Here is a 22,532-nt window from a genome sequence, read left to right on the forward strand (position 1 = left end):
AAAAAAAAAAAAAAAAAAAAAAAAAAAAAATAGACCACACTAAGCAGAATGTTTCTAAACAGATCTAAATTCCATAGGATTCTATTAATTTTTAAATTATTTTTATTCATGTATTCATTCATCAAGCTTTTTTTGTTTTTTTAGATGCAGTCTCGCTCTGTTGCCAGGCTGGAGAGCAGTGGTGCGATCTCGGCTCCCCACATCCTCCGCCTCCCGGGTTCAAGCTATTCTCCTGCCTCAGCCTCCCAAGTAGCTGGGATGACAGGCGCACGCCACCACACCCAGCTAATTTTTGTGTTTTTAGTAGAGAAGGGGTTTCACCATGTTGGCCACGATGGTCTTGATCTCTTGACCTCATGATCTGCCCCACTTAGCCTCCCAAAGTGCTGGGATTACAGGCGTGAGTCACTGCACCCAGCCCAGCAAGTACTTATTATGGGCCTACTCTATGCACTATGCCATGCCAAGCTCTAGGAATGCAATGATGAATAAAAAAGGTATTCTCACATACTTCTCAGAACAGACAATAAATAAATGAATAGAAAGATAAATGAATACAAAGTACAGATTATGATAAATGCTTTGGCTAAGCGAAGTGGCTCATGCCTGTAATCCTAGCACTTTGGGAGGCTGAGGCAGGCGGATCACCTGAGGTCAGGAGTTTTAGACCAGCCTGGCCAACATGGTGAAACCCCGTCACTACTAAAAATACAAAAATTAGCCAGGCGTGGTGGCAGGCACCTGTAATCCCAGCTACTTGGTAGGCTGAGACAGGAGAACAGCTTGAACCCGAGAGGCAGAGGTTGCAGTGAGCTGAGATTACGCCTGGGCAACAAAGCGAGACTCCATCTCAAAAGAAAAGAAAAAAAAATTATGATAAGTGCTTTGGAACAAATAAACAGAGTGATATGATAGAGAATAAGAGAAAAAATGTTCCCTTCAAAAAGGAGGTCAAAGAAGTGACTTATGAGGAGGTAATATTTAAGTGGACACCTTAATGTGAAAAAGACAGCCATGCAAAGACCACAGGAAAAAACCACTCAAGGAAAAGGAAATTGCTATATTCAAGGAACCAAGAAACAACAGTTGGATGATAGCAAGTTAGAGAAAATGCAACAGGATGAATTTGGAACGGAAAGTGCAGCCAGATCACATGGGATCTCATGGACCTTGATGAAAAGTTGAACTGCATCCTCTTCAAAGGCAGAACACTTCTCCTGGCCCTACTCAAGTTCTTTCTCTTCTAAGAAGCCACGGCTTAATCTTCTAGCCCAAAACTTCTCTTTCTGTAAACTCTCATACTCACCATCATTTTTTTCCTCCCATATTCTCTGAATTGTCTTTCCAAAAAGATGCTGTCAATGCTATCACTGTTAGAGCTATTAGAGCTAAAGAAGCCACAGGGTAGTGGTGACAGACTGGCATTGGGTGACAGAAGCTTGGGGAGTCACCTCTTTGTAGGCTTCGTGTTCCTCGGCTGGAAATGAAGGGCAAGGGAACCGCAAAGCCTTCCTCCTATACTGCAGTTCTTGTACTTATTCATAGATTTGTAGTTAAGACCATAGAGTCAGGCAGGAAATGGAAGAGGGAAAGCCAGGTGGCTTCCAGATTTCTACTGAAGCAGATCTTCATAACACCAATTTTTTCTTTTTTTTTTTAAGTTTTTTATTTTTTCTGAGACAGGATCTCACTTTGTCACCCAGGCTGGAGTGCAGTGAACACCATTTATTCGTTAAAACAAAATTTTCAGAATATTAGGTTATCACATGATCAAAGAGAATCCACGAGCTTCAAAGTTAATCTACAAACAAATATTAGTTTATCAAATGTTTCAGATAGTCAGATTTCTATTTCTATATCTTAGTCAAGTAACAAAAGTGACTCGTTAAAAAATATACTTATATGATTTAATTTTGATACTAAAAAATGGATAATATGCGATTCTTTAAAAATAAATTTTATTTTATGTAGTCTAACTACAGTGATATGTACTTATGGAAAATACAGAAAATATTAAAGTAGCAAAATGTTTAATATACTCTTTGTCCCCAAGAAAAGTAACATTTTGGCTTAATTTCTCGTTTTATCTGTTTTAATTCTTTTTTATTTTATTTCCTTTTAAAAGTAATTGTGATCATACAGTACATATGATATTACAGCATTTTAAAAAATCAACATTATAAGACATTTTCTGGGTTATTATCAACTTTGTAAACATTATTACATGCAATTTTATAACACTCCATCACATAAATGTATCAAAATGAAGCACTTTCCATACTGGAAGAACTGCAGATTTCTACTACAATTCAGATTTAGCACTTCTTCTCAAATAAAGAGAAATAAACAAAGATATACCTTATCTCAAGGAAATAAAGTTATCTTCCAAAACTACACAAATTTACATATTATTCCTACATATCTATAAAAACAAATAAGCTAATGACTTCATTCATGCTGATAAAAAATGAAGAATTATTTTCACAATACAGGAGTATCACTTTTATTAAGACATGGATAAGGAAGTTCAAGGTCCCTTTTTTCTTCTAATTATATACAGTGTGATATTTTGCTTTGAAAGGCTCAACTCAAATACCAAATGCCCATACCAAAATACTGATATGTAAACAGAAAAAAAAAAAGTCAAAAAAGAATAAAAAGAGCTAAATCCCAGAAAAAATTCTAGGCTAGTTATTCCCAAACTTATAGAGCTTTAAAAGTAAACATTCCCAGGCTTGTAAGCCTAGCTCAGTATCAGAATCTTTTGAGGTAGAGCCTGGAAATCTGTATTTTACAATTCCCCAGAACAGGCTGGGCACAGTGGCTCATGCCTGTAATCCCAGCACTTTGGGAGGCCGATGTGGGTGGATCACATGGGGTCAGGAATTCGAGACCAGCCTGGCCAACAGGGTAAAACCCCATCTCTACTAAAAATATACAAATTAGCCAGTGTGGTGGCATGTGCCTGTAATCCCAGTTATTCAAGAAGCTGAGGCAGGAGAATCACTTGAACCCGGGAGGAAGAGGTCGCGGTGAGCCAAGATCACGCCACTGCACTCCAGCCTGGGAGACAGGGCGAGATTTCACCTCAAAAAAGAACTTCCCCAAAAAGAATGTGAAGAAAGGTCTGGTGTGAGAGGAATGCAGTTGGTCCCTATATCTATCACAGAGAGAAAACTGGCCCAGATTTTTATTAGCTCACATAAATGGTACATTTCTTCCCCAATCCTCTTTAATACTTTGATCAAATGTCTTGGTATATGTAATCAAGAAAGTTCTCTAGACAAATGTTTCTAGAAGTGGTCTTTGTATTATCTGCCCCCCAAACATTTGGAATGGTTGTTTTGAAAAATGCAAATTCCTGGGCCTATGGCAAGGCTACTGAATTGGGAATGTGGCCAGATATTTGCATTTCAAACATATACCTCAATAATTGCCAATGACCTCAATAACTGCAAGGTCCAGAGGTTATTCTCAAAGATGGAGGTGTTTAAAATCTACTTTTATAAATGATGACTATCTCATCATCGTTCCTCTTTCTTAACTAAAATTCAACAACTCAGAAAGATCTATGTGGAGTGTATGATCACATAATCATTCATTCCTTATCCATTCATTGTTTCATCAATTCTTTCTCATTCTTACCCGATTATATTGTCACAGGTTAAAAACTCTTACCACCCAGGGTTCACTCTTGTTCACACTATAAGAAATGATTTACTAAGAGGACATATTTTTAAAAGTCAGCAATCTAAATCAAACTTCTCTTTCTTATATTACAAATAACAAGAAATGTGTTGGAACTCACCAAGAGAAATAAAAAGCATGACTGAGAACAACAAATAAAAAGAAATACAGAAATTTATAACCTCTGCAGAAGAGCCAAGGTCCCACTAACAAACATTTATTTTTCCAGGCAGAAAATTTTGCTCGCCCTACCTGATATTGTGCAAGTATGTTTACTGCAGTTTAATATCCACACAAGCAGGAGAAGGAATTTAATAATTTTTCAACTGGAATGAATTGACAGCCAGTGTTAGAAAACTGCAGACTCCGCGGAATCAATAAAGGCTGCTGGCATCACAAAGTAGTACTTTTGCCCAGAAAACATCTCACAAAGGTCGGGTTTACAAACCACCAGGTAGCAGTATCACTTTCGCATCTTTCCAAGGCTATTAAAATTCCATTAAACAATCTTCCAAAACCAACTTGCAGCCTTTAAAGTTCTCCAACATCATCCCAGAGACAGATCAGCCTCAGTTCAAATGGTAAAAGCAAACACTTAGTTAACTCTTGTTCCTGGTCACAAGAATCATTTGTAGAATTCTGTTTAGTAAAGGTATCAAAGCAAATATATATTACTTATAACTGTAAGTGTGGAACTAGGTGGACATACCCTTTTGGTAAAATGTTAGATACCCGTTAACTATCAGATGATTTTGCAAAGTCAGTTATTTCTCCGTTGTAAATCTTGGAAAGCCACCAACTCTAAATATCTGGTGTTGTAAAATCAAGCCCATGTCATAAGACACAGCATTCAATTGTGCTGGAAGAGCAGCTGAAACTAAGCAATATCTCTTGCCCACTTAAAAAATATGGTTTTTCCATACTTTTTCATTATGGGTTTCAAGTCATACATGGAATTTCATCAGGCATAATCAATTCTAGATTAACCACTCATTCAACATTTATTGCGCACCTACTAAACCCATATTCACACTGCCACATGCGCCTGACCCCAGTCCCCTCTTGGTTCAGTCTTCCCGTGTCCTAAAACACAGATGAAGAAATGGGAAACACGTGCTCCTGAGCGAGCAGCGTATCTCTCCACCTCTGAGCAGAGACGCATGGCTGTCCCCAGACGCAGGCAAGAGTCTTCATTAAATACAGCAGTTTTCCTCCAAAGGGCATACACTTCATTATTTGCTTATTTGATCTCAAAAGCAGGTGGATTTGCACTCAATCAGAGCAGAATATGGGCACCTCAGGATCTTGATAGAGAACACAGAAGTCTGTTGCCCTATTCAAACCAAACGTCTGGCTGAAAGAATTATGTTTATAGTGGAAAATGGGCAGGCTATTTGTTCCTTTAAATCAGTGGTCTCCACATATCACTTTCTGAATCAGCTAAAAAGTTTTTTAAAAGTATTCCCATTGATGTATACTTGTTAATTATATTCATGTACTACTGTAGTAACAAATACAATACGAAACATACACACAAAAAAAGAAAAATTTAAAGAATGAGAAAACACAAATAAATACAAATTCTAATGTTTTCTTCCTGGACCTAGCTATACCACCTCACAAAATGACCTACGGTGTACAAACCCCTAAGCTATTAGCCTCTATAACAGGAGTCCTTTACAGCACCCAATGGCTGTGGAATCTGGAAGTGAACCGGATTATCAGTGAGTAGCATACTTTGTACTGTCTTAGCACCCAAGAAATCCCTTCAGGGTGTTATGCTTTTCAAAACATGTGTGCAAGTTCTTTTTTTTTTGAGACGGAGTCTCACTCTGTTGCCCAAGCTGGAGTGCAGTGGTGCTGTCTTGGCTCCCTGCAACCTCCACCTCCTGGATTCAAGCGATTCTCCTGCCTCAGCCTCCCAAGTAGCTGGGATTACACAGGCGTGCACCACCATGCCTAGCTATTTTTTGTATTTTTAGTAGAGATGGGTTTTCATCATGTTGGTGAGGCTGGTTTAGAACTCCTGACCCCAGATGACCCACCCGCCTCGGCCTCCCAAAGTGCTGGGGATTACAGGCATGAGCCACACGCCCAGCCGGCATGTCTGCAAGTTCTAACAAGAAACACCAAAATATGTAATTTTCAGAAACACAGTATGTGAGTGAGTGTTAAAGGGATGCTGCTGGGATCTACTCTATCCCTCACCACTCTCTACGTGAAAACTCTTTTGAACCTAATGCCAAGCTGGTATTACTTTTCTTTAAAGACAGTAAGTGTTCAAGAAACTAAGAGTCAAAACTGTTGCTTGATTTGAAATACCACATGTGTGATTATGGCCAACTTTCCAGTGTTCCAATTTTCCACCAAGTTCCAAACTTTCTATTCTTATCTGTTTTCCCAGAATCTCATTACTTTAAATAACTTTTATACTTAGCTGTATGTATGTAAATTGTTTTATAGAGCACAAAAGAGTAAAAAGTAAATAAAACTCACCAATAGCAGTGAGGGATGACTGCACTATGATTTTCATAAGGATAGATTTAAAAGGTATTTCCAGAAGCAGCAGATTTTCTGTACTTTGGATTATATATACTCTGAACTATGAAAACTCGGAATTATGAAAAAAAATGTAACAACCTTGGGATCACATCCTTGTTTCCCATGGCAAGGATAAGCTGTTTGCTCCATTATCAGCAAACCTCTCCTTCTGTCCTCCTCATTGGCAGAAGTAATCAACTATTGATTGTAATAATACACTGTTATCATACCTTTTCTAAAGCATGGGCCTATTAGCAGAAATAAGAACTGCTTCTAATGAATGCTCAATAAATATTTGTTGAATGAATGGAAAAATAACAGCTACATAGTTCCAACAGTTACCTTAGTTAAAGAGTCACCCTTTGGTTTCTTTCTTTCAGAGACTTCGGCATCACAGAAGCCTCGGGACTCAGAACAGCAAGTAGATTTCATCCCGAATACTCAGCATAATCAATGGCAGTGGCTAACAAGAACTTAGTGAGAGGGATTCTGAGGAAGAAACCTGGCTGATTTGTAAGAATGACTTCTGTTATCCCAAATGTGGTGTCTGTTTTTGCATACTTCAATTTTCATTAGTCCAACAAGCTACTCTCTCTCTTAAACTAGGAGGGGATCCTTAAAGACAGGGACCATGTGGTTTTCATCCTAATTCCTACATATGCACAGTAAGTGCTCCACAAATGTCAGTCACCCTTTTGTGATGCCTTGGTTGATAACAGAAATAGCTGAGCCTTTTAACTTAAATAAGTACCTTTGGACTTTGAAACCATCCATTCACTATCTAGGGCATATTAGCAAATTAACAACAATTGTGTTGCCCCTCCACCTTCCCTATTTGGCCATTATTTACTAATCAACCAGGGTTTCTCCTCAAAATCCTTCTCACTAGAATTGAGAGGGACAGCTCATTTTACAGCTTCAACCAAAAAATTTTCTAGAATAGTGGTTCTTAATTGTAGTTCTCACCTCTGACTATCACTGGAGTCACCTGTGTTTTAGAAAACGCAAAGCCCTCATCCATGGAAATTGTGATGCAATTGTTAGGGTTATGATGCAGACACATTTGGTTTTGGTTTTATAAGACTGCGAAGTGAGTTAAACAGCCAGATTGAGAACACTAATCTAGTCTACATCTATATTAGTTCTTAAAGGCTAAATCCTTCTTTTATGGATTGACAATATGTATTAACATATTAGACAAAGAACCAGAAGTTCTGCCACGATGAATCTTGATTAATTTGTTTAAATTAACTTCCCTCAAAATTGACCACGAAACCCCTTCATCAATAACCCCATCACACAGGGTTTTTTATTTATTTATTTATTTTTGAGACAAAGTCCCCTCTGTCGCCCAGGCTGGAGTGCAGTGGCACGATCTTGGCTCACTGCAACCTCCACCTTCTGGGTTCAAGTGATTCTTCTGCCTCAGCCTCCCAAGTAGCTGGGGTTACAGGCATGGGCCACCATGCCTAGCTAATTTTTGTATTTTTAGTAGAGAAGGGGTTTCATCCTGTTTGGCAGCCTGGTCTCGAACTCCTGAACTCAAGTGATCTGCCTGCCGAGACCCTCTCAAAGTGCTGGGATTACAGGCATGAGCCACGACTGGCCTATCATACAGTTTTAATGGAGCACAGCCATATCCATTCATTTGCATATTTTCTGTGGCTGCTTTCATGCTACAAGGACAGAACAAAATAGTTGCAACAGAGACCTTATGGCTCACAGAGCCTAAAATATTTACTATTTGTCCTTGAAGGAAACCTTCACCACTCCTGGATTGCAGTGTTCAGCAATACCTTTAAAAATTAGAAACACTAATCTAAACCAGCAGATTCTGGCTGAATCCTCAAAGTTCTGAGGAAAGGCCTCATCAAACAGGGCCCCACTTCTACTTCAACCACGGTGGTCTGCCTCTACTTTTTCAAGTTTCCTTTGTAAAAAGGGTTCCCTTTGTTGCTAAGAAAAGTTTAACCACCACTGACAGAAACTCAGAGACCTGAATAGGCAAAGGTCACATAAATTATACTCTGTTTTTGCCACTGAGAGTCTTAGCTAACAGTCCCTGAAGTCACAGCAATTAATCTTAGCTTATTTAAACTGAGTATCTGATAAACAGCTATTTAGGCACTGTGTTCACGATCAAGTCACGTTCATTATGTACATTACATTTATTTAGTTCTCCCAAAAAATGTCTTTTAAAGGTTACATTTTAATATTATATTTTTGGGTTTTGCAAGAATCAACAGAAGAAAAAGCTAAGTAGAGAATGTATCTTCAATTTCTATCTATCTTTAGTCAGAAACATTTCTACTATATTATTCAGTGTCTCCTAGGAAAGAATGCATGAAAATAATTCTTCGTGTTTAGTGCCTGGAAACATGTAGACTTCTCTTGGTAAAGTATATACTTTCTTTTACATACTCCTATCAGATTATATAAATCACTCTATTTCGCTATTCTTCTGAGGAGCCAGGACTCATCAGTTGTAAAATCATCTTCCCTCTTTCAGAACACAATACAGCATTTAACATGGCTCTTATTTCCATGGTCTTTTACATACAATCATTTAATGTAAGCTGCCTAAAATCCTTTTTGGAAGTTGATATGTAAATTGCATCATTAATCCTACAGATAATATGCATTTCTCAATTGAATACAGCACATATGAAAAGATAAAGGAATTAAAGAGACATTTAATTTAACTGCTATATAAACAGAATGCAATTATTGGCCCCGTTTTAATCTTGGGTAGAAATCAATGTATAATAATCATCATTACAGTCAAATGGTACTTGATTTAAAGTGTACAACTGAACAATTTTAAGCTTATACACAGAAAATCAAATATTGTTCATATTCTTTCCTATCTAAAAAAGTAGGAAGCAATGTACTACAGCTGCATTTCATAATTAATCTTATACATACTAGGTAGTATCTTTGCAAGTCTTGAAATACAGAATCCATTTTTTTAAATTCCAACAATAATACCGAAATCACTAGGCATCAAGAAATTTTCTTCCTATTCTGAATATTTCATCCTAATTTATTTTACCTTTCCATAACCAGTTGACGCCACTTATCTTGCAGGGGCTTTTCAGATTTATGAGGGAGCCAAAAAGTAGTAACACACAAATGAGATCTAGAAAAGCACACGATAGCTATAAAAGCAGCTCATCCATCATCTCTACATTTTGATTCCAGAGACAGCGCGGTGAAAGGTGTTGTTTCCACACCACTCACCCTGCACGTTTAAAAAGGTTTGCTCCATCACTTACACAACTGAAACTGATTGATTAGCTGCTAGAGAAAAATCAATACAAATATCCTAGAAAACACCAGCTTGTAAATTCATTCTGGCCCCAACAAAGTCCTGGTCACCACTTGACATGTTTGTCTAGATATCTAAAATGCAACCGTGTCAAACCCAGCAAACTCAGCCCCCAAACACTGTTAATCCTAGGAATTTTTAAAACCTCAATCTCATCAGAAGGGAGGAAGTGAGAAGGAAGGTTTTGCAACGGTCTGTGAGAACAACGAGATGATACCCAGAAGTTACCTGGTAAATCTTAAACTCACATGCAGAAGTCTCCTCAAACATAAAACACACACTGAGAAGGGAAAAATTGTCAATTATGGAGGTTGAGAGAGAGAAAAAAAATGCCAGAAAACCAGTTAAACAGACGTAATTTATATAGAAAAGAAATTACATTTATATTTAAACATAGAAATATTTACTTTAGTGCTGTCCATCCAAAAGTTAATGAGCTCTCTCATTTTTTGGCAGCTGAATGCATAGTCAGCATATTTTTAGTATTGTGGGAAGCCATTTTATATTCAGAATGACTTTATGATTATTTCAGAGTCTCTTCTGAATGCTTCCTTGCCTTTGGGTTAGCCTTTAGTCTCCTAATGCATTAGACTAACAAGAAATACATTTTTATGAATATAAAATGCTCATAATCACACCTGTAATCACAGAACTTTGGGAGGCAAAGGTGGGCAGATCACCTGAGGCCAGGACTTCGAGACCAGCCTGGGCAACATGGCAAAACCCTGTCTCTATCAAAAATAGAAAAATTAGCCAGGCGTGGTAGTGCACACCTGTAGTCCCAGCTACTTAGGAGGCTGAGGTGGTAGGATTGCTTGAGCCCAGGAGGAGGCTGCAGTGAGCTGAGATCATGTCACTGCACTCCAGTGAGATCTCACCTCAAAAAAAAAAAAAAAAAAAAGTCTGATAAACATGCTGTTCAGAATAAAATTTTGACCCTATTGTATATGGTATCACATGACTGGAAATTTGGGTTCCAATCCTCACTCCACAGTTGATTTAGAATTTAAAAAAATCAATTTGTAATTCTGACATACCAGAGCCATTAAAAAAATTAAAAGAAAGAAAATGTCACTTTAAGGATGGGAAATTTAACTCCCCCCCACAGAGTAGCTTTAAACCTAGTACTGCCTTTATTGGTGGCATATTTAGGTTTTTCATTATAGAGTAACTTTTCACAAAACCATGTTTGTTATTCATTATAAGACAGGCAATCTAATCATGGTAGAATGCAGAACTTAAGAGTTTCTGGTCCAAAGAATATTCCTATCACTTGAATGATTAAATAACTAAATGTGCAAAAGTCATAGTAATAAGAAAATGAGTCATTTCTTCTATTATGTTTACTTTCATATTTATTCTTTGCAATTTTAAAGCTCAAACCTAGGATTTCTATAACAGCATTAAAATCTCAGTTTCTTTTGCAGAAAAAAGATAATGCTACTAAATATCTTAAAATATTAGCTTACAGATTGATACTACCTATTTTGAAAGGGATTATAAGGCTACCCTTAGCATGAATTTGCACTTCTCAAATTTAGAAAATGAAAGGTAACTGTCATACTAGATATCTATCTACAGAGAAATTTTTCATAAAACATAATTTAGACTCAAAAGAAAATCTGTCATTTGATTTTAGTCATTAATGTGTTTGCTATGGATGTTACAACGCTCTTACCCAAAATCAGACTTCTCTTCCTGGCTTCGGATTTTAGTTTAAGTAATATTTCTTCTTCATAATATTGACATAGCCAATTACTTCATACATGTTATCTCAAATTCTTAAAACAAAAACATTAAATGTTATAGTGATGAGAAAGCCATAAGCTTGGAGAGGTGAGATACTGTGTTCACATCATGTGGCTGGTAAGCAACAGTGCAGTATTTCAAATCTAAACTGCTTATGGCAAAAACCACCAAATACTTGAGGACTTAAAATTTTTCTGGCTGGGCGCCGTGGCTCACACCCGTAATCCCAGCACTTTGGGAGGTCAAGGTGGCTTGAGACCAGGAGTTCGAGACCAGCCTGGCCAACACAGGGAGACCTTGTCTCTCTAAAAAATTTAAAAATTAGCCAGACTTGGTCGTATATGCCTATAGTCGCAACTACTGGGGAGGCTGAGGCAGGAGGATAGCTTGAGCCCAACAGTTTGAAGCTGCAGTGAGCTCTGACTATACCACGACACTCCAGCCTGGTTGATACAGTGTGAGACCCTGTTATCAAAAAAAAAATTAAAATTAAAATTAAAATAAAAAAAACTACATTTCCTGAACACACTGGGTTATCTCACAAGTTAGCTCACCAGTTCAAAACTAGTTTTAGTTTCAATTCTAATACACAGATAATAACACAACAGAAAAAAACTGATGTTGCAAACATTCCATGGTTGGGAATAAAAAGATACTTATCATACTGATGTTGGTAAGAGTCATCTTCTAATACTTTCTCTAAAAATAGCTACTACATTATTACTGCTAACCTCTGATATATTATTTCAATCACTCACCTTAACTAGTCCAACCCACTTGTATATGACAATGTTAACTAACTAAAGATCTACAGAAGCAATACACTGTAACTTGGTTGCTCAGAGGGCATCTCTAAAGGTAAATCACAGAGCTAAGGTGGATATTGTTAGAAAAAGTCATAATCAGTTTATACAAACTATGTTTCTGAGGCAGGAGAATAGGGCCTGGAGGCAGGGAACCTAAGGCCAATTCACCCTGACTTCTCTAGAACTAAATCGGAAAAAAAAAAAAAAACAACTTTCCAGCCTAAGTAAAAAAAGGACCAGAGGTTACTCCCTTTGCAAACCCCCATATTTTCTGCAGCACAGATGGGAAATTGAAAGTACCTCTGATTGTTGCTTTCTGCAACCAGTCAGACATTTGTATAAGCATGTAACTTTGTAAGTTCACTTCAGCTTTCCACAACCAATCAGATGTTTGCATAGGAGATCAGACTGACTGCGGGGCCACCATTTCATTTACATGGGGTGAACACCAAGTGGCCAATGGGAAACCTCTAGAGGGTAGCTGGATCCCAGAAGATTCTGTATCCAGGCCCCCTGAGCGCTGCTCAGACTCGCTCCCACACTGTGGAGCGTACTTTCATTCTCAATAAATCTCTGCTTTTGTTGCTTAATTCTTTCCTTGCTTTGTTTGTGCGTTTTGTCCAGTTGTTCGTTTAAAACGCAAAGAACCTAGACACCATCCACAGGTAATACTTCTGTTCTGTCTTCTTTTTTTCTCAAGTCATGTATAATTCATAAATGTGTCCATATAAATGCCAAGAAGCAATCATATCCAAATGTTGGCGTAAGTTACAGGTGAGAATAGATGTAAGCAAGTGAAGAGGAGATTTTCACTTTCTACATGGTGATTTTACAGCTTTACATTTTTCAAATAAATTTTCAAGTAAAATAAAACAGACTTTTCAAAAAATTATATGCAGTTGCACTTAGAAATGCATGATGTTAAAAAAAAAAAAAGTACTAATTTGCATGTCTTCTAAGTTGCAGTGTTTGGTAGACAGATGTTTAATATCCCCATTATCTGACAGATATATGAAAAAACAAACACTAAGAATGCCAGCAAATATTTTTTCAAATAGATTTAGTTTCTGGGAAAAGTTTTGCCCCTTTTAAACAATCCTTGGAAGTACTGGTTATGCTGTAGTAAAGACAACCACCCGGGCTTTTTCTTAGATTAGACAATAATCTGGCTCTAAAAGGAGAACACTGACAAGAGTCAGTAAATTTCCTTTATTTCTCTCTCAATACTAGTTGAATGTGAAAGGAGGGGGGGACTGAGCTAAGAATATACAAGTGGAGAAAAACTGTTGGGAGGCATCAATAAATCAAGCAAGGGGATATTTTTCTCTATTAAAAGAAACATTCCAAATTCATGTTTCTAAAAGTTTTCTATAGACTAAACAAAAAAATGAATTTGGAACTCATACTTTCTGAGGCCCAGAGTAGGAAGTATTGAAATTAGCACTCCAAGTTACTTGCCAAAAAGAAAAGCACATTGCCAATAACTATTAACCTGCAAGATTATGAGACAATAGATTATCTCATGTTAGGAGTAAAAACACACCACTGTTATAGGCACATACTATAAACAAAGACAAAAAAGGAAGTTTATGGTTTGAGCAGTTATATGTCCACACAACTGTGACTCATGTTAAAGATAAGTCTTATTATATGCTGAGAGAGACCTAGATAATCACATTTCCCAGCAAGTGATGATTCAGAAGTAGTTGGCCACCCCACACAAATCATTCTCATTAGGCCTCTCCCCCAGTACCACTCTTTACTCGTCTGACAGTTCTGTTAAAATAGTAGCCTCCTTTATTGGCTGATATGAAAACCTACCTTCTTCAAAGAAGTCTACAAACCCTAATTAGCTCCATTTTCTAAATGGTCCAAAAAAGTCAAAGAAATAGATGAAAAATCTGAGTATTTCACTTGTCCACAAAAATCTTAACAGACATCAGAGGCTCATGGATTTCATTTTATCTTAATTTTGTCTTTTCCATGGAGTCTAGAGGTAGGTGATAAAGTTCAAAATATGTCGTTTACCTTAGAGTGATAAGAAAACGGAAGCGTAGTAAAAGAAGAGTAATTAATGTAAAAATAAACTAAGTGATTAAATCTGGTCACATCTTTTATTAGTTAAGCTGATATATTTGTAAAACTCTTCATAAAACTAACGAAGTCAGTCTCTAAACTGAAGTATTACTTACAAGACTAACATAATTTATTAAGAAGACTAATTTCACATGTAATTCTAGAAACTCTTACCTTGAAAAGATTGTTTGGCTCTATCTACTAGTTCATCAATTGGATAACTGGCCAAATTTCCTCTGGCGTGTTTAGTTTTGCAGTAGGTACAAGCATTGAGACACCTGTTCAAATGATAACAATAAATAAGACTCAAATTTCTAAAGATAGTGTATACTTAACATGGGGGCACCTCAAAACATACACAAAAGTGCTCTTTCAGAAACATTTGCATAGTTTATACAAGAGATTCAAAAACCAAGTATCTACCATGTCTCAGAGTTATTTTATCTCTACCAGGCACAAAATTTGTAATTTTGTGAGTAGTTGAAAAAAATTTCAACTGCTCAAGAAGGGCTGTACAAATCACATATTATCTAGAAGTGCACATATCTATGAGGAAGAAAGTTTTAAAATGCTTACAATGACTAATCAAAAGAAATTCAAGACCTATATTACTTTTCATAAACTACTGACATTACTTTGGCCAACATAACTACAAAGTTCCGGTATCCCCTATACATAATATATTATTCAGAAAGGACACATACTCATTTAACTTTTAACTAATGATATAAGAATAAATAAGTAGATAATACAGCATTCTCATAAGAAAACACACTCTTAGAAATGTTTAGATAATCTTTTTTCACTCCTTGAAATCAGGAAAAAATATTAAAGCATGTTCAATGAATAATTCTCTGAGACTACATTAATGAAAGTAAAAAAAGTAGAATGGCAATATTAGCTTTAAAAAATTAAAAAATTGGCATATTTCCCAATAGTATTTAGACATGATATAGAATTGTCTTTTTTAAAACTAAAATATTGGTTCTACTGTTATAAGATTAAAATATACCATAGACAAAATTATTACAAAATAAAAGACACAGTTACAAAATAAAAAATAGTTCTATATCAAAAAGATAAGGCCCAATAACGCTGGACCAGAGAGAAAGGAACATCTCTTCAGTGATTCGATTGCTATAATGAGTAGCAAGGCTTTAAAAAGACCATCTGTACACCACTGCTTTAAAATTCCATATTGAGAAAAATCGTACTTTTAACAATTGAATTTGACCCATCTGTAATTTTATTAATATATGACTTTAAGATACATATGAATCACTGTACTCAGCAGTCAAATATGCAATGCTTAATTTCTGAGAATTTTCACATGGGATTCTTATGTAAAGCAACATACATTTTAAAACGTGTTTTACTATTTAACCGACCACATAATCTTGAACTGCTAACGCTCTTTTCCTCCTAAGCAATTTACATTTTTAAAATAAATGCAAATTGTGGCCTCTCTTACAAATAGAGGTTCTAGTCTCCCAGTTGTTATATGTCTTCTCTTTACATTTTCTGCCCTTTCTATAACAAGGGGAAGGAGAAAACCATTCTATTGTCGTTTCCTCGGGAGAGTAACTCAATTTTGTTTAGCCCTTACTGAGCATCAGACACTGTTACCGATATTTTCTTTTCTTTTTTTCCTTTTTCTGTTGTTTTGTTTTGTTAATAGAAACAGGGTCTTGCTATGTTGCCCAGGTTGGTCTCGAACTCCTGGGTTCAAGTGACCCTCCCGTCTTGGCCTCCCAAAGTGCTGGGATTACAGGCGTGAGCCAGCGAGCCTATTACTGATGTTTTATATGCCTTTTCTCATTTAACCCTTTCAGAGTTGGGTTTCCCTATCTCCATCTTAGAGACAAGAATCCACCTCAAAAAATCAGATAAGTAGCTTGCTCAAGGCGATGTAACAGCTGGGATTCAAATTCAGGCCAGTGAGATTTCAAACTCCAAGATGTTTCCATACCAAGCTGCTCTCTCCCACAAGAACTGAGCGCCAAACATCTCAGCTGCACAAACATGCACATAAAAAGACCTGCAAATCATCTGACATGAGATAGAAACTAATATAGCATACACATTCAAATATATGGCCAGTACTTATCTTCCTGAAGCTAAATATGAAGCTATTTAATTAAAATATGTGTTTCTCTCCTTTATTCTTTGGAAATCTAAGGTTAGGCCTCTTGCCCATCCACTGTCCTAAACCTGTCACTTTCACCCTTGTTTACAAGTTCTGGTTTTCATCCTCCTGCTGGTACTGTGTGAAAATGTGTCACTTCGTCGGACTTGCCACATCATTTTAAATTCCATAGCTCAGGTTCTCAAAGCTGTTTACTGGTACACTGGAAGACCAGGGTTCTCTGCTTTTTCCTCGACTGTCTTCATGGCCCAGTCAATGCAGCAGGCCCTGTCATGAAACTGTGATTCCCACGTATGATTGGCATTCACCTAAGTTAAATCAGCATCCTTCCAGGGAACATGTCATCTCTCCTTCTAATACTACCTCATTTATTGTGATCCCTTTCCCTTATTTGTCCTATTACCAATGGAAAGCTCCATAAATTAAGTGAACAATCTTAATGGAAGCTATTGGTCGAGCATTCTTAATGTGAAAATCTGAAATCCTCCCAAATCTGAAACTTTTTGAGCAACCACATGACACTACAAGAAGAAAATTCCACACCTGACATCATCTGATGGGTTGCAATCAAAATACAGTCAAAACTTTGCTTCATGCACAAAATTATTTTTAAAATATTATGTAAATTCCCTTCTGGCTATGTGTATAAGGTGTACATGAAACATAAATGAATTTTGTGTTTGGACTTGGGTCTCATCCCCAGGATATCTATCTATCTATCTATCTGCAAATATTCCAAAATCTGGAAAAAAAAAAAAATTCAAAACGCTTCTGGTTCCAAGCATTTCAGATAAGGGATAGTCAACCTGTGCTAATATTTCTGACTTTGGCTGTTTCTGAAAAGTAACTGTCTTAAGGAACAGTGAAGCAGGGTGAAAGGGCAGGGAAGAAAAACAGGAAGAGAAAGAGAAAAGAAACTGATTTTAAAATTTATAACATAAATGAATTGATACATGTAAAATACTCAGAATGGTGTCTGTATCTAGCAAGCGATCAGTAAGTGTTGGTCACTGGTAGTTTAATGTGACTCTTATTAAACAATTCTGTGAGGAAATAATTATGCATTATCATATCCCAGGTGTATTTAACTTTATGGAACAGATGTGTTGCTGACAGGTTAGCTTAAAAGTCAACTGTGGAAACCAAATCACATTTTCCTACTGTCTCGCTTAATAAAGATGGAAATGTATTCCCCGTGGAAAAACACTAACGAAACTGTACCAAAAAATTTAAATAAAACAAAGTGATATTCTGAAACATTTATAATACTTAAGCAAGTAAGAATATTACATGCAGAATTCAAAAAGCTCTGTGTTAAACTGTTGCCTTGAGGTTAATTATAGTTGCTGACATGATAATTTTTTGGTTTTTTTTTTATTTGTTTTTGAGACGGAGTTTCATTCCTGTTGCCCAGGCTGAAGTGCAATGTCGTGATCTCAGCTCACCGCAACCTCTGCCTCCTGGGTTCAAGCTATTCTCCTGCCTCAGGCTCCCTAGTAGCTGTGACTATAGGTACCCACCACCACACCTGGCTAATTTTGTATTTTTAGTAGAGACAGGGTTTCTCCACGTTCGTCAGGCTGGTCTTGAACTCCTGGCCTCAGGTGATCCACCCGCCTTGGCTTCCCAAAGTGCTGGGATTCCAGGCGTGAGCCACCACACCCAGCCAGTGATAGTTTTGAAGTTCCAAACTCTTTATTGTATAAGATGGGTTCATCCTTATTCACAGTTATCAAAATAATACCCTATATTATCTCAAGAAAGTAAAAATTTAAGAGCACATGTTTTGGCTGCTTGTATGTTTATTTTTAATTTTTGTGGGTACATAGTAGGTATATATATTTATAGGGTACAAGAGTACACTTCTTTAAACTTGCTATAACAGTACCAATGCAAGCATTAAATTTGCTATTGTCTTTTAAAAGCTTTAAAAAGAACAGATTTGTTATAATACACAGAAAAAAAACATGCACTGTAAAATCAGAAAAGAAAGAATAAGCATTTTGATGCTATTTGGTTGAAAAACAGTTTTTCTAATCACCAAGAATTATGTTGACCAATGATTTCAACATAAGAAGCTTCCCATAAAATAAAGAAATTCACAATAGAAACCTTTAGAAGATAGTTTCAGTTATCTGTAAACAATTAAATAATTGTCTAGGAGAAAGAATACTGAGCCAGTTTCTTCAACTGTCAGAAAACAAAAGATCTTTGAAGGTTGACTGCAGAAAGCCAAAACCCAAATGAGATGGCTGTTGAACTACAAGGAAGATGCAAAATCCAAATAGGCCTAGACTGTCCTGATGGAAGGATAAAGCTAGCACACAATACCTACTAATCTTTGCACAGGTTGTTACATGGCCAGAGACCAAGAATGACTAAAACCCTCCAAAGCAGAGAGAGCTTAAGTATTTAATTTGGCAGTATAACCCAAGAGAGCTTTTTTATTATTTTTATTTTTTAAAAAAGGATTTTTTGTAAAGACAGGGTGTCACTATGTTACCCAGGCTGGTCCCGGGCTCAAGTTATCCTCCTGTCTCAGCCTCCCAAAGGGTTGGGATGACAGGCGTGAGCCATTGTACCCAGTTCAACCCTGAAGTCTTAAGAAACATCTGTGGAGCATGTTTTTAAATTACATAAACTGAACAAATGAAATAACAATGAGTTTTCTCAAATTAAAATACTTCAAAGGGTTTAAACACATAACGGTCAACTTAATATCCAAACCACATAAAGCAAGTGAAAACTAAAAGTTTGAACATACCTATTCTTTTTTTTGTAAAGAGCATCTTTAGATATTACAAATTCTGAAATAATTTAAAATCAGAGTTATACTCTTAAAAGTCACTCGTACTGGTATCTTTTTTTAATGGGGGGAAAAAGGTGACTAATGTGACACAGTCTTCTGGTTTGCTCTGTCTCAGGTCAAAGATAACCTGAATATGCAAAAACCTTTTGGACTGGAGCACTAACACTTACAACCTCCACTTTCCATTCCACTCGCATGATTTAATCATTATTTGTTTTTCATAAACTGATAGAGTATGATCTTTCTCAAAGCTTCAAATGTTACAAAATGGCCAGGCGTGGTGGCTCACGCCTGTAATCCGAGCACTTTGGGAGGCTGAGGCAGGAGGGCTGCTTGAGCTCAGGAATTCAAGACCAGCCTGAGCAACATAGTGAGACCTTGTCTCTACAAAAACAAAAAACAAATGTTACAAAATAATAAGGCCTCAATAAGAACTAAATCTTGGAAAAGTCACACTGTGGTCTAGCCACATTCTTCCAAACTGAAACACCATCAAGCGAAGAAAAAACAAAAACCCAAGAAACCAAAAGTTCACACAATGTAGGCTGTGCCAGACTTGATTGTTAAATATAGCCTATTGTGAGCCCTCATCTTGGTTTAACCGTTTTCCAGGAAAATTAATTTTGATGTTTCAAATACAGGAGATACTCATACCAACAGAATCTGATAAGATCTTCAAATGATAATATGATACCTGTTTGTCAAGATCAAAATTCTCAACAAACAATGGAAAAATGACATACTTGAAAAATTAGCTGAATATACTTCCAAAACATTCTTTAAGCTTCCTGTGCCCAAAATTCCTCTTGCCTAAAATGAATCCCTCCACTTGGGTGACTGACTCAATCTTCTCTCCTGTATCTTCAATTGTGAACTTTCGGAGTTAGTTTCCTTTGCATTACAATATGTGTACTAAATTGAAACATAATTGCAGCTGTATTTTCTCTTACTCTATTCCCATCAGCTACATACTTTGCTCCAAAATGTTGTTCCAGCATATTTTAACTCTGTACATTTGTTCGTCATTCACTTTACTTGAAAGAATTATACTTACCACCTCTCAATCCCTGTAAAAATCATCACAACCTTTAAAATAGTTTGGGGGGAGAAGTGGCCAATGATAGTAAAAGATAGCTGCCAAATCCTTGCCAGAAACTCAGTTATGCATTTTATATTAATTGTTTCGTTTACCCTCACAGCAATCTTGATATAAGCATTATTATTCTTCCGTAGAGGAAACTGAGGCTCAAAAAGATGAAGAAACTTGCTCAAAGTTATACAGACAGCCAAGTCAAAGATCCTTCCAATCGCATCTGAAGTTCCTTTATCACTAATTGTACTCTGTACTTCTCTTAAGAAACACTGACTTATTCTGTGTAAGGATACATGATTAGTTGTATGCTTATCTCAATATTCTTAAGGAACATGTATTATCTTCCTTATTTACTATCTGCTACAGCATTTAACACAGTGACTTGTACACTATTCGAATAACAATAAATACATAGATCTCTTGGTGATTTCATAATGGACAGACCAGTTGACAGGCCAATACATGGCTACACAGCTAGGAGGAGTACTAAGCAGAAAGGTATCCAGTAAAATACAATGAAGCAGGGAAATGGAAGTCAGGAATGGAGAAGGTACACAGCAGTAATGCAGATCTTGCCAGACAAAGGATCAACAATCTTGTCTTAGAGGTCAGGAAGCTGGGAACATGAAAGTAAAGCTTGGAGACGAGAGCTGTAAGACCAGGGACCCTACACAGGGTATAAACACACTACAATCTGTACACCATTCCAAGCAGACTATGCAAAAAGAGAAATAAAGGGCCTGAGAGTCTATTAAAGACCATCCATTTTCAATATTAACCATTTTTCCAATTTCTATCAGTAGTTTCTGATGCTGGGATGTCACAGAGCAACACACTTAAAATGCACACACACATAACTGGATATCAAATAGACTACCAATTTGTTATTTTGCCAAGAGAGGACCAAAAAAAGTTAAACTATCTTGTACTATCATTACTATTTTACAAAAAAATAGCATATTTTAAACAATAAAACAGGAGGAATGTCATAATGAAGTCTCACAAATGTAGCTTCATAAAAAAACACATTATATTTTCCTTATATTCATTTTATAACAGGCCAGCAAAAAAATCCATCGAGTTCTACAGAAACTGTTGCTGTAGATGATTCTTTAACATCTTCGTAAGTTTTCCTTACATGTCTATAATGATCTTTAGAATTAAAGATATACAGGGGGAAAAAAGCAAGAAAATGGCCTCTTTTAACTGGATATTGGTTTGAATCAGCTAATATGTCAATTGACATACAATATGTAGAATAAACATAATTAATAAGTAGCAGTGATCATTCCAGTTGGATTTTCTTTTTTTTGGCGGGGGGTGGGGGGGAGTAGTCTTGCTCTGTCACCCAGGCTGGAGTGCAGTGGCGTGATCTGGGCTGACTGCAAGCTCCGCCTCCCGGGTTCACACCATTCTCCAGCCTCAGCCTCCTGAGTAGCTGGGACTACAGGCGCCTGCCACCACACCTGGCTAATTTTTTTGTATTTTTAGTAGAGATGGAGGGTTTCACTGTGTTAGCCAGGATGATCTCAATCTCCTGACCTCATGATCCGCCTACCTCAGCCTCCCAAAGTGCTGAGATTATAGGCGTGAGCCACCGTGCATGGCCTCTCCAGTTGGATTTTCAATGTGTTCTATTTGTAGCTAGTGGCTTACTCCCTGGGAGACAAAGTCCCTCCCGCACCCTTAATAGCAACAACTATTTTCTAAATGTGTTTACTAAAATAGCATGGTGAAAGATAATGAAATTCTGTCAATCATAAAGTTGACAAAAATTTTCTTTTGTTCCACCTTCATTATTTTTAGTTTTATAAAGCAATGACAGCAGACAAAAATTAAGGCTAAGATATTATCTATACCTTCCAAAGACAGCAGTGGAGACAGCTGTAATTGCCAAATAATGTTTGTGATGTAGACACCTGGTTGGCCATCCAAGCTGAGGCTCGTACAAAGTGACACTGTGCTACAGATTTGAGCTAACTTACCAATGTCCAAGCTGAAAACGAAACAGGAACTATGAACACAACTACACATTCCTACCATAGGAGGAGATTTTATTTATATATGTATAAATTATACATATAAATAGACATATAATTTATCCTTTAAGAATATGATTCTGCCATGTAAGACATATTCCTAATGTACCATAAAGTTTAAAAAGCAGTAACAAATACTCTTTTAAAATTATGTAATATAATCAAGTAGATGTAGACATATATATAAATCATACACATACAAGTATACACACACACACACACACACACACAAACACACACACACAATTTCTTCCCAGC

At 36.7% G+C, this 22,532-nt stretch overlaps 1 protein-coding gene across 1 annotated transcript in view; it reads right to left on the reverse strand.

Annotated features, from left to right (window-relative positions):
* Positions 1-22,532, reverse strand: part of CDKAL1 (CDKAL1 threonylcarbamoyladenosine tRNA methylthiotransferase) — a 603,344-nt gene that overhangs the window by 378,283 nt on the left and 202,529 nt on the right. The window contains exon 6 of the mRNA XM_017873093.1: positions 14,362-14,465. Coding sequence (XP_017728582.1) covers positions 14,362-14,465 — 104 coding nt within the window. The remainder of the gene's footprint in view (positions 1-14,361; positions 14,466-22,532) is intronic.

The sequence above is a fragment of the Rhinopithecus bieti genome, unplaced genomic scaffold (assembly GCF_001698545.2).
Source record: "Rhinopithecus bieti isolate Rb0 unplaced genomic scaffold, ASM169854v2 scaffold_7724, whole genome shotgun sequence".
In the NCBI taxonomy this organism is placed as follows: Eukaryota; Metazoa; Chordata; class Mammalia; order Primates; family Cercopithecidae; genus Rhinopithecus; species Rhinopithecus bieti.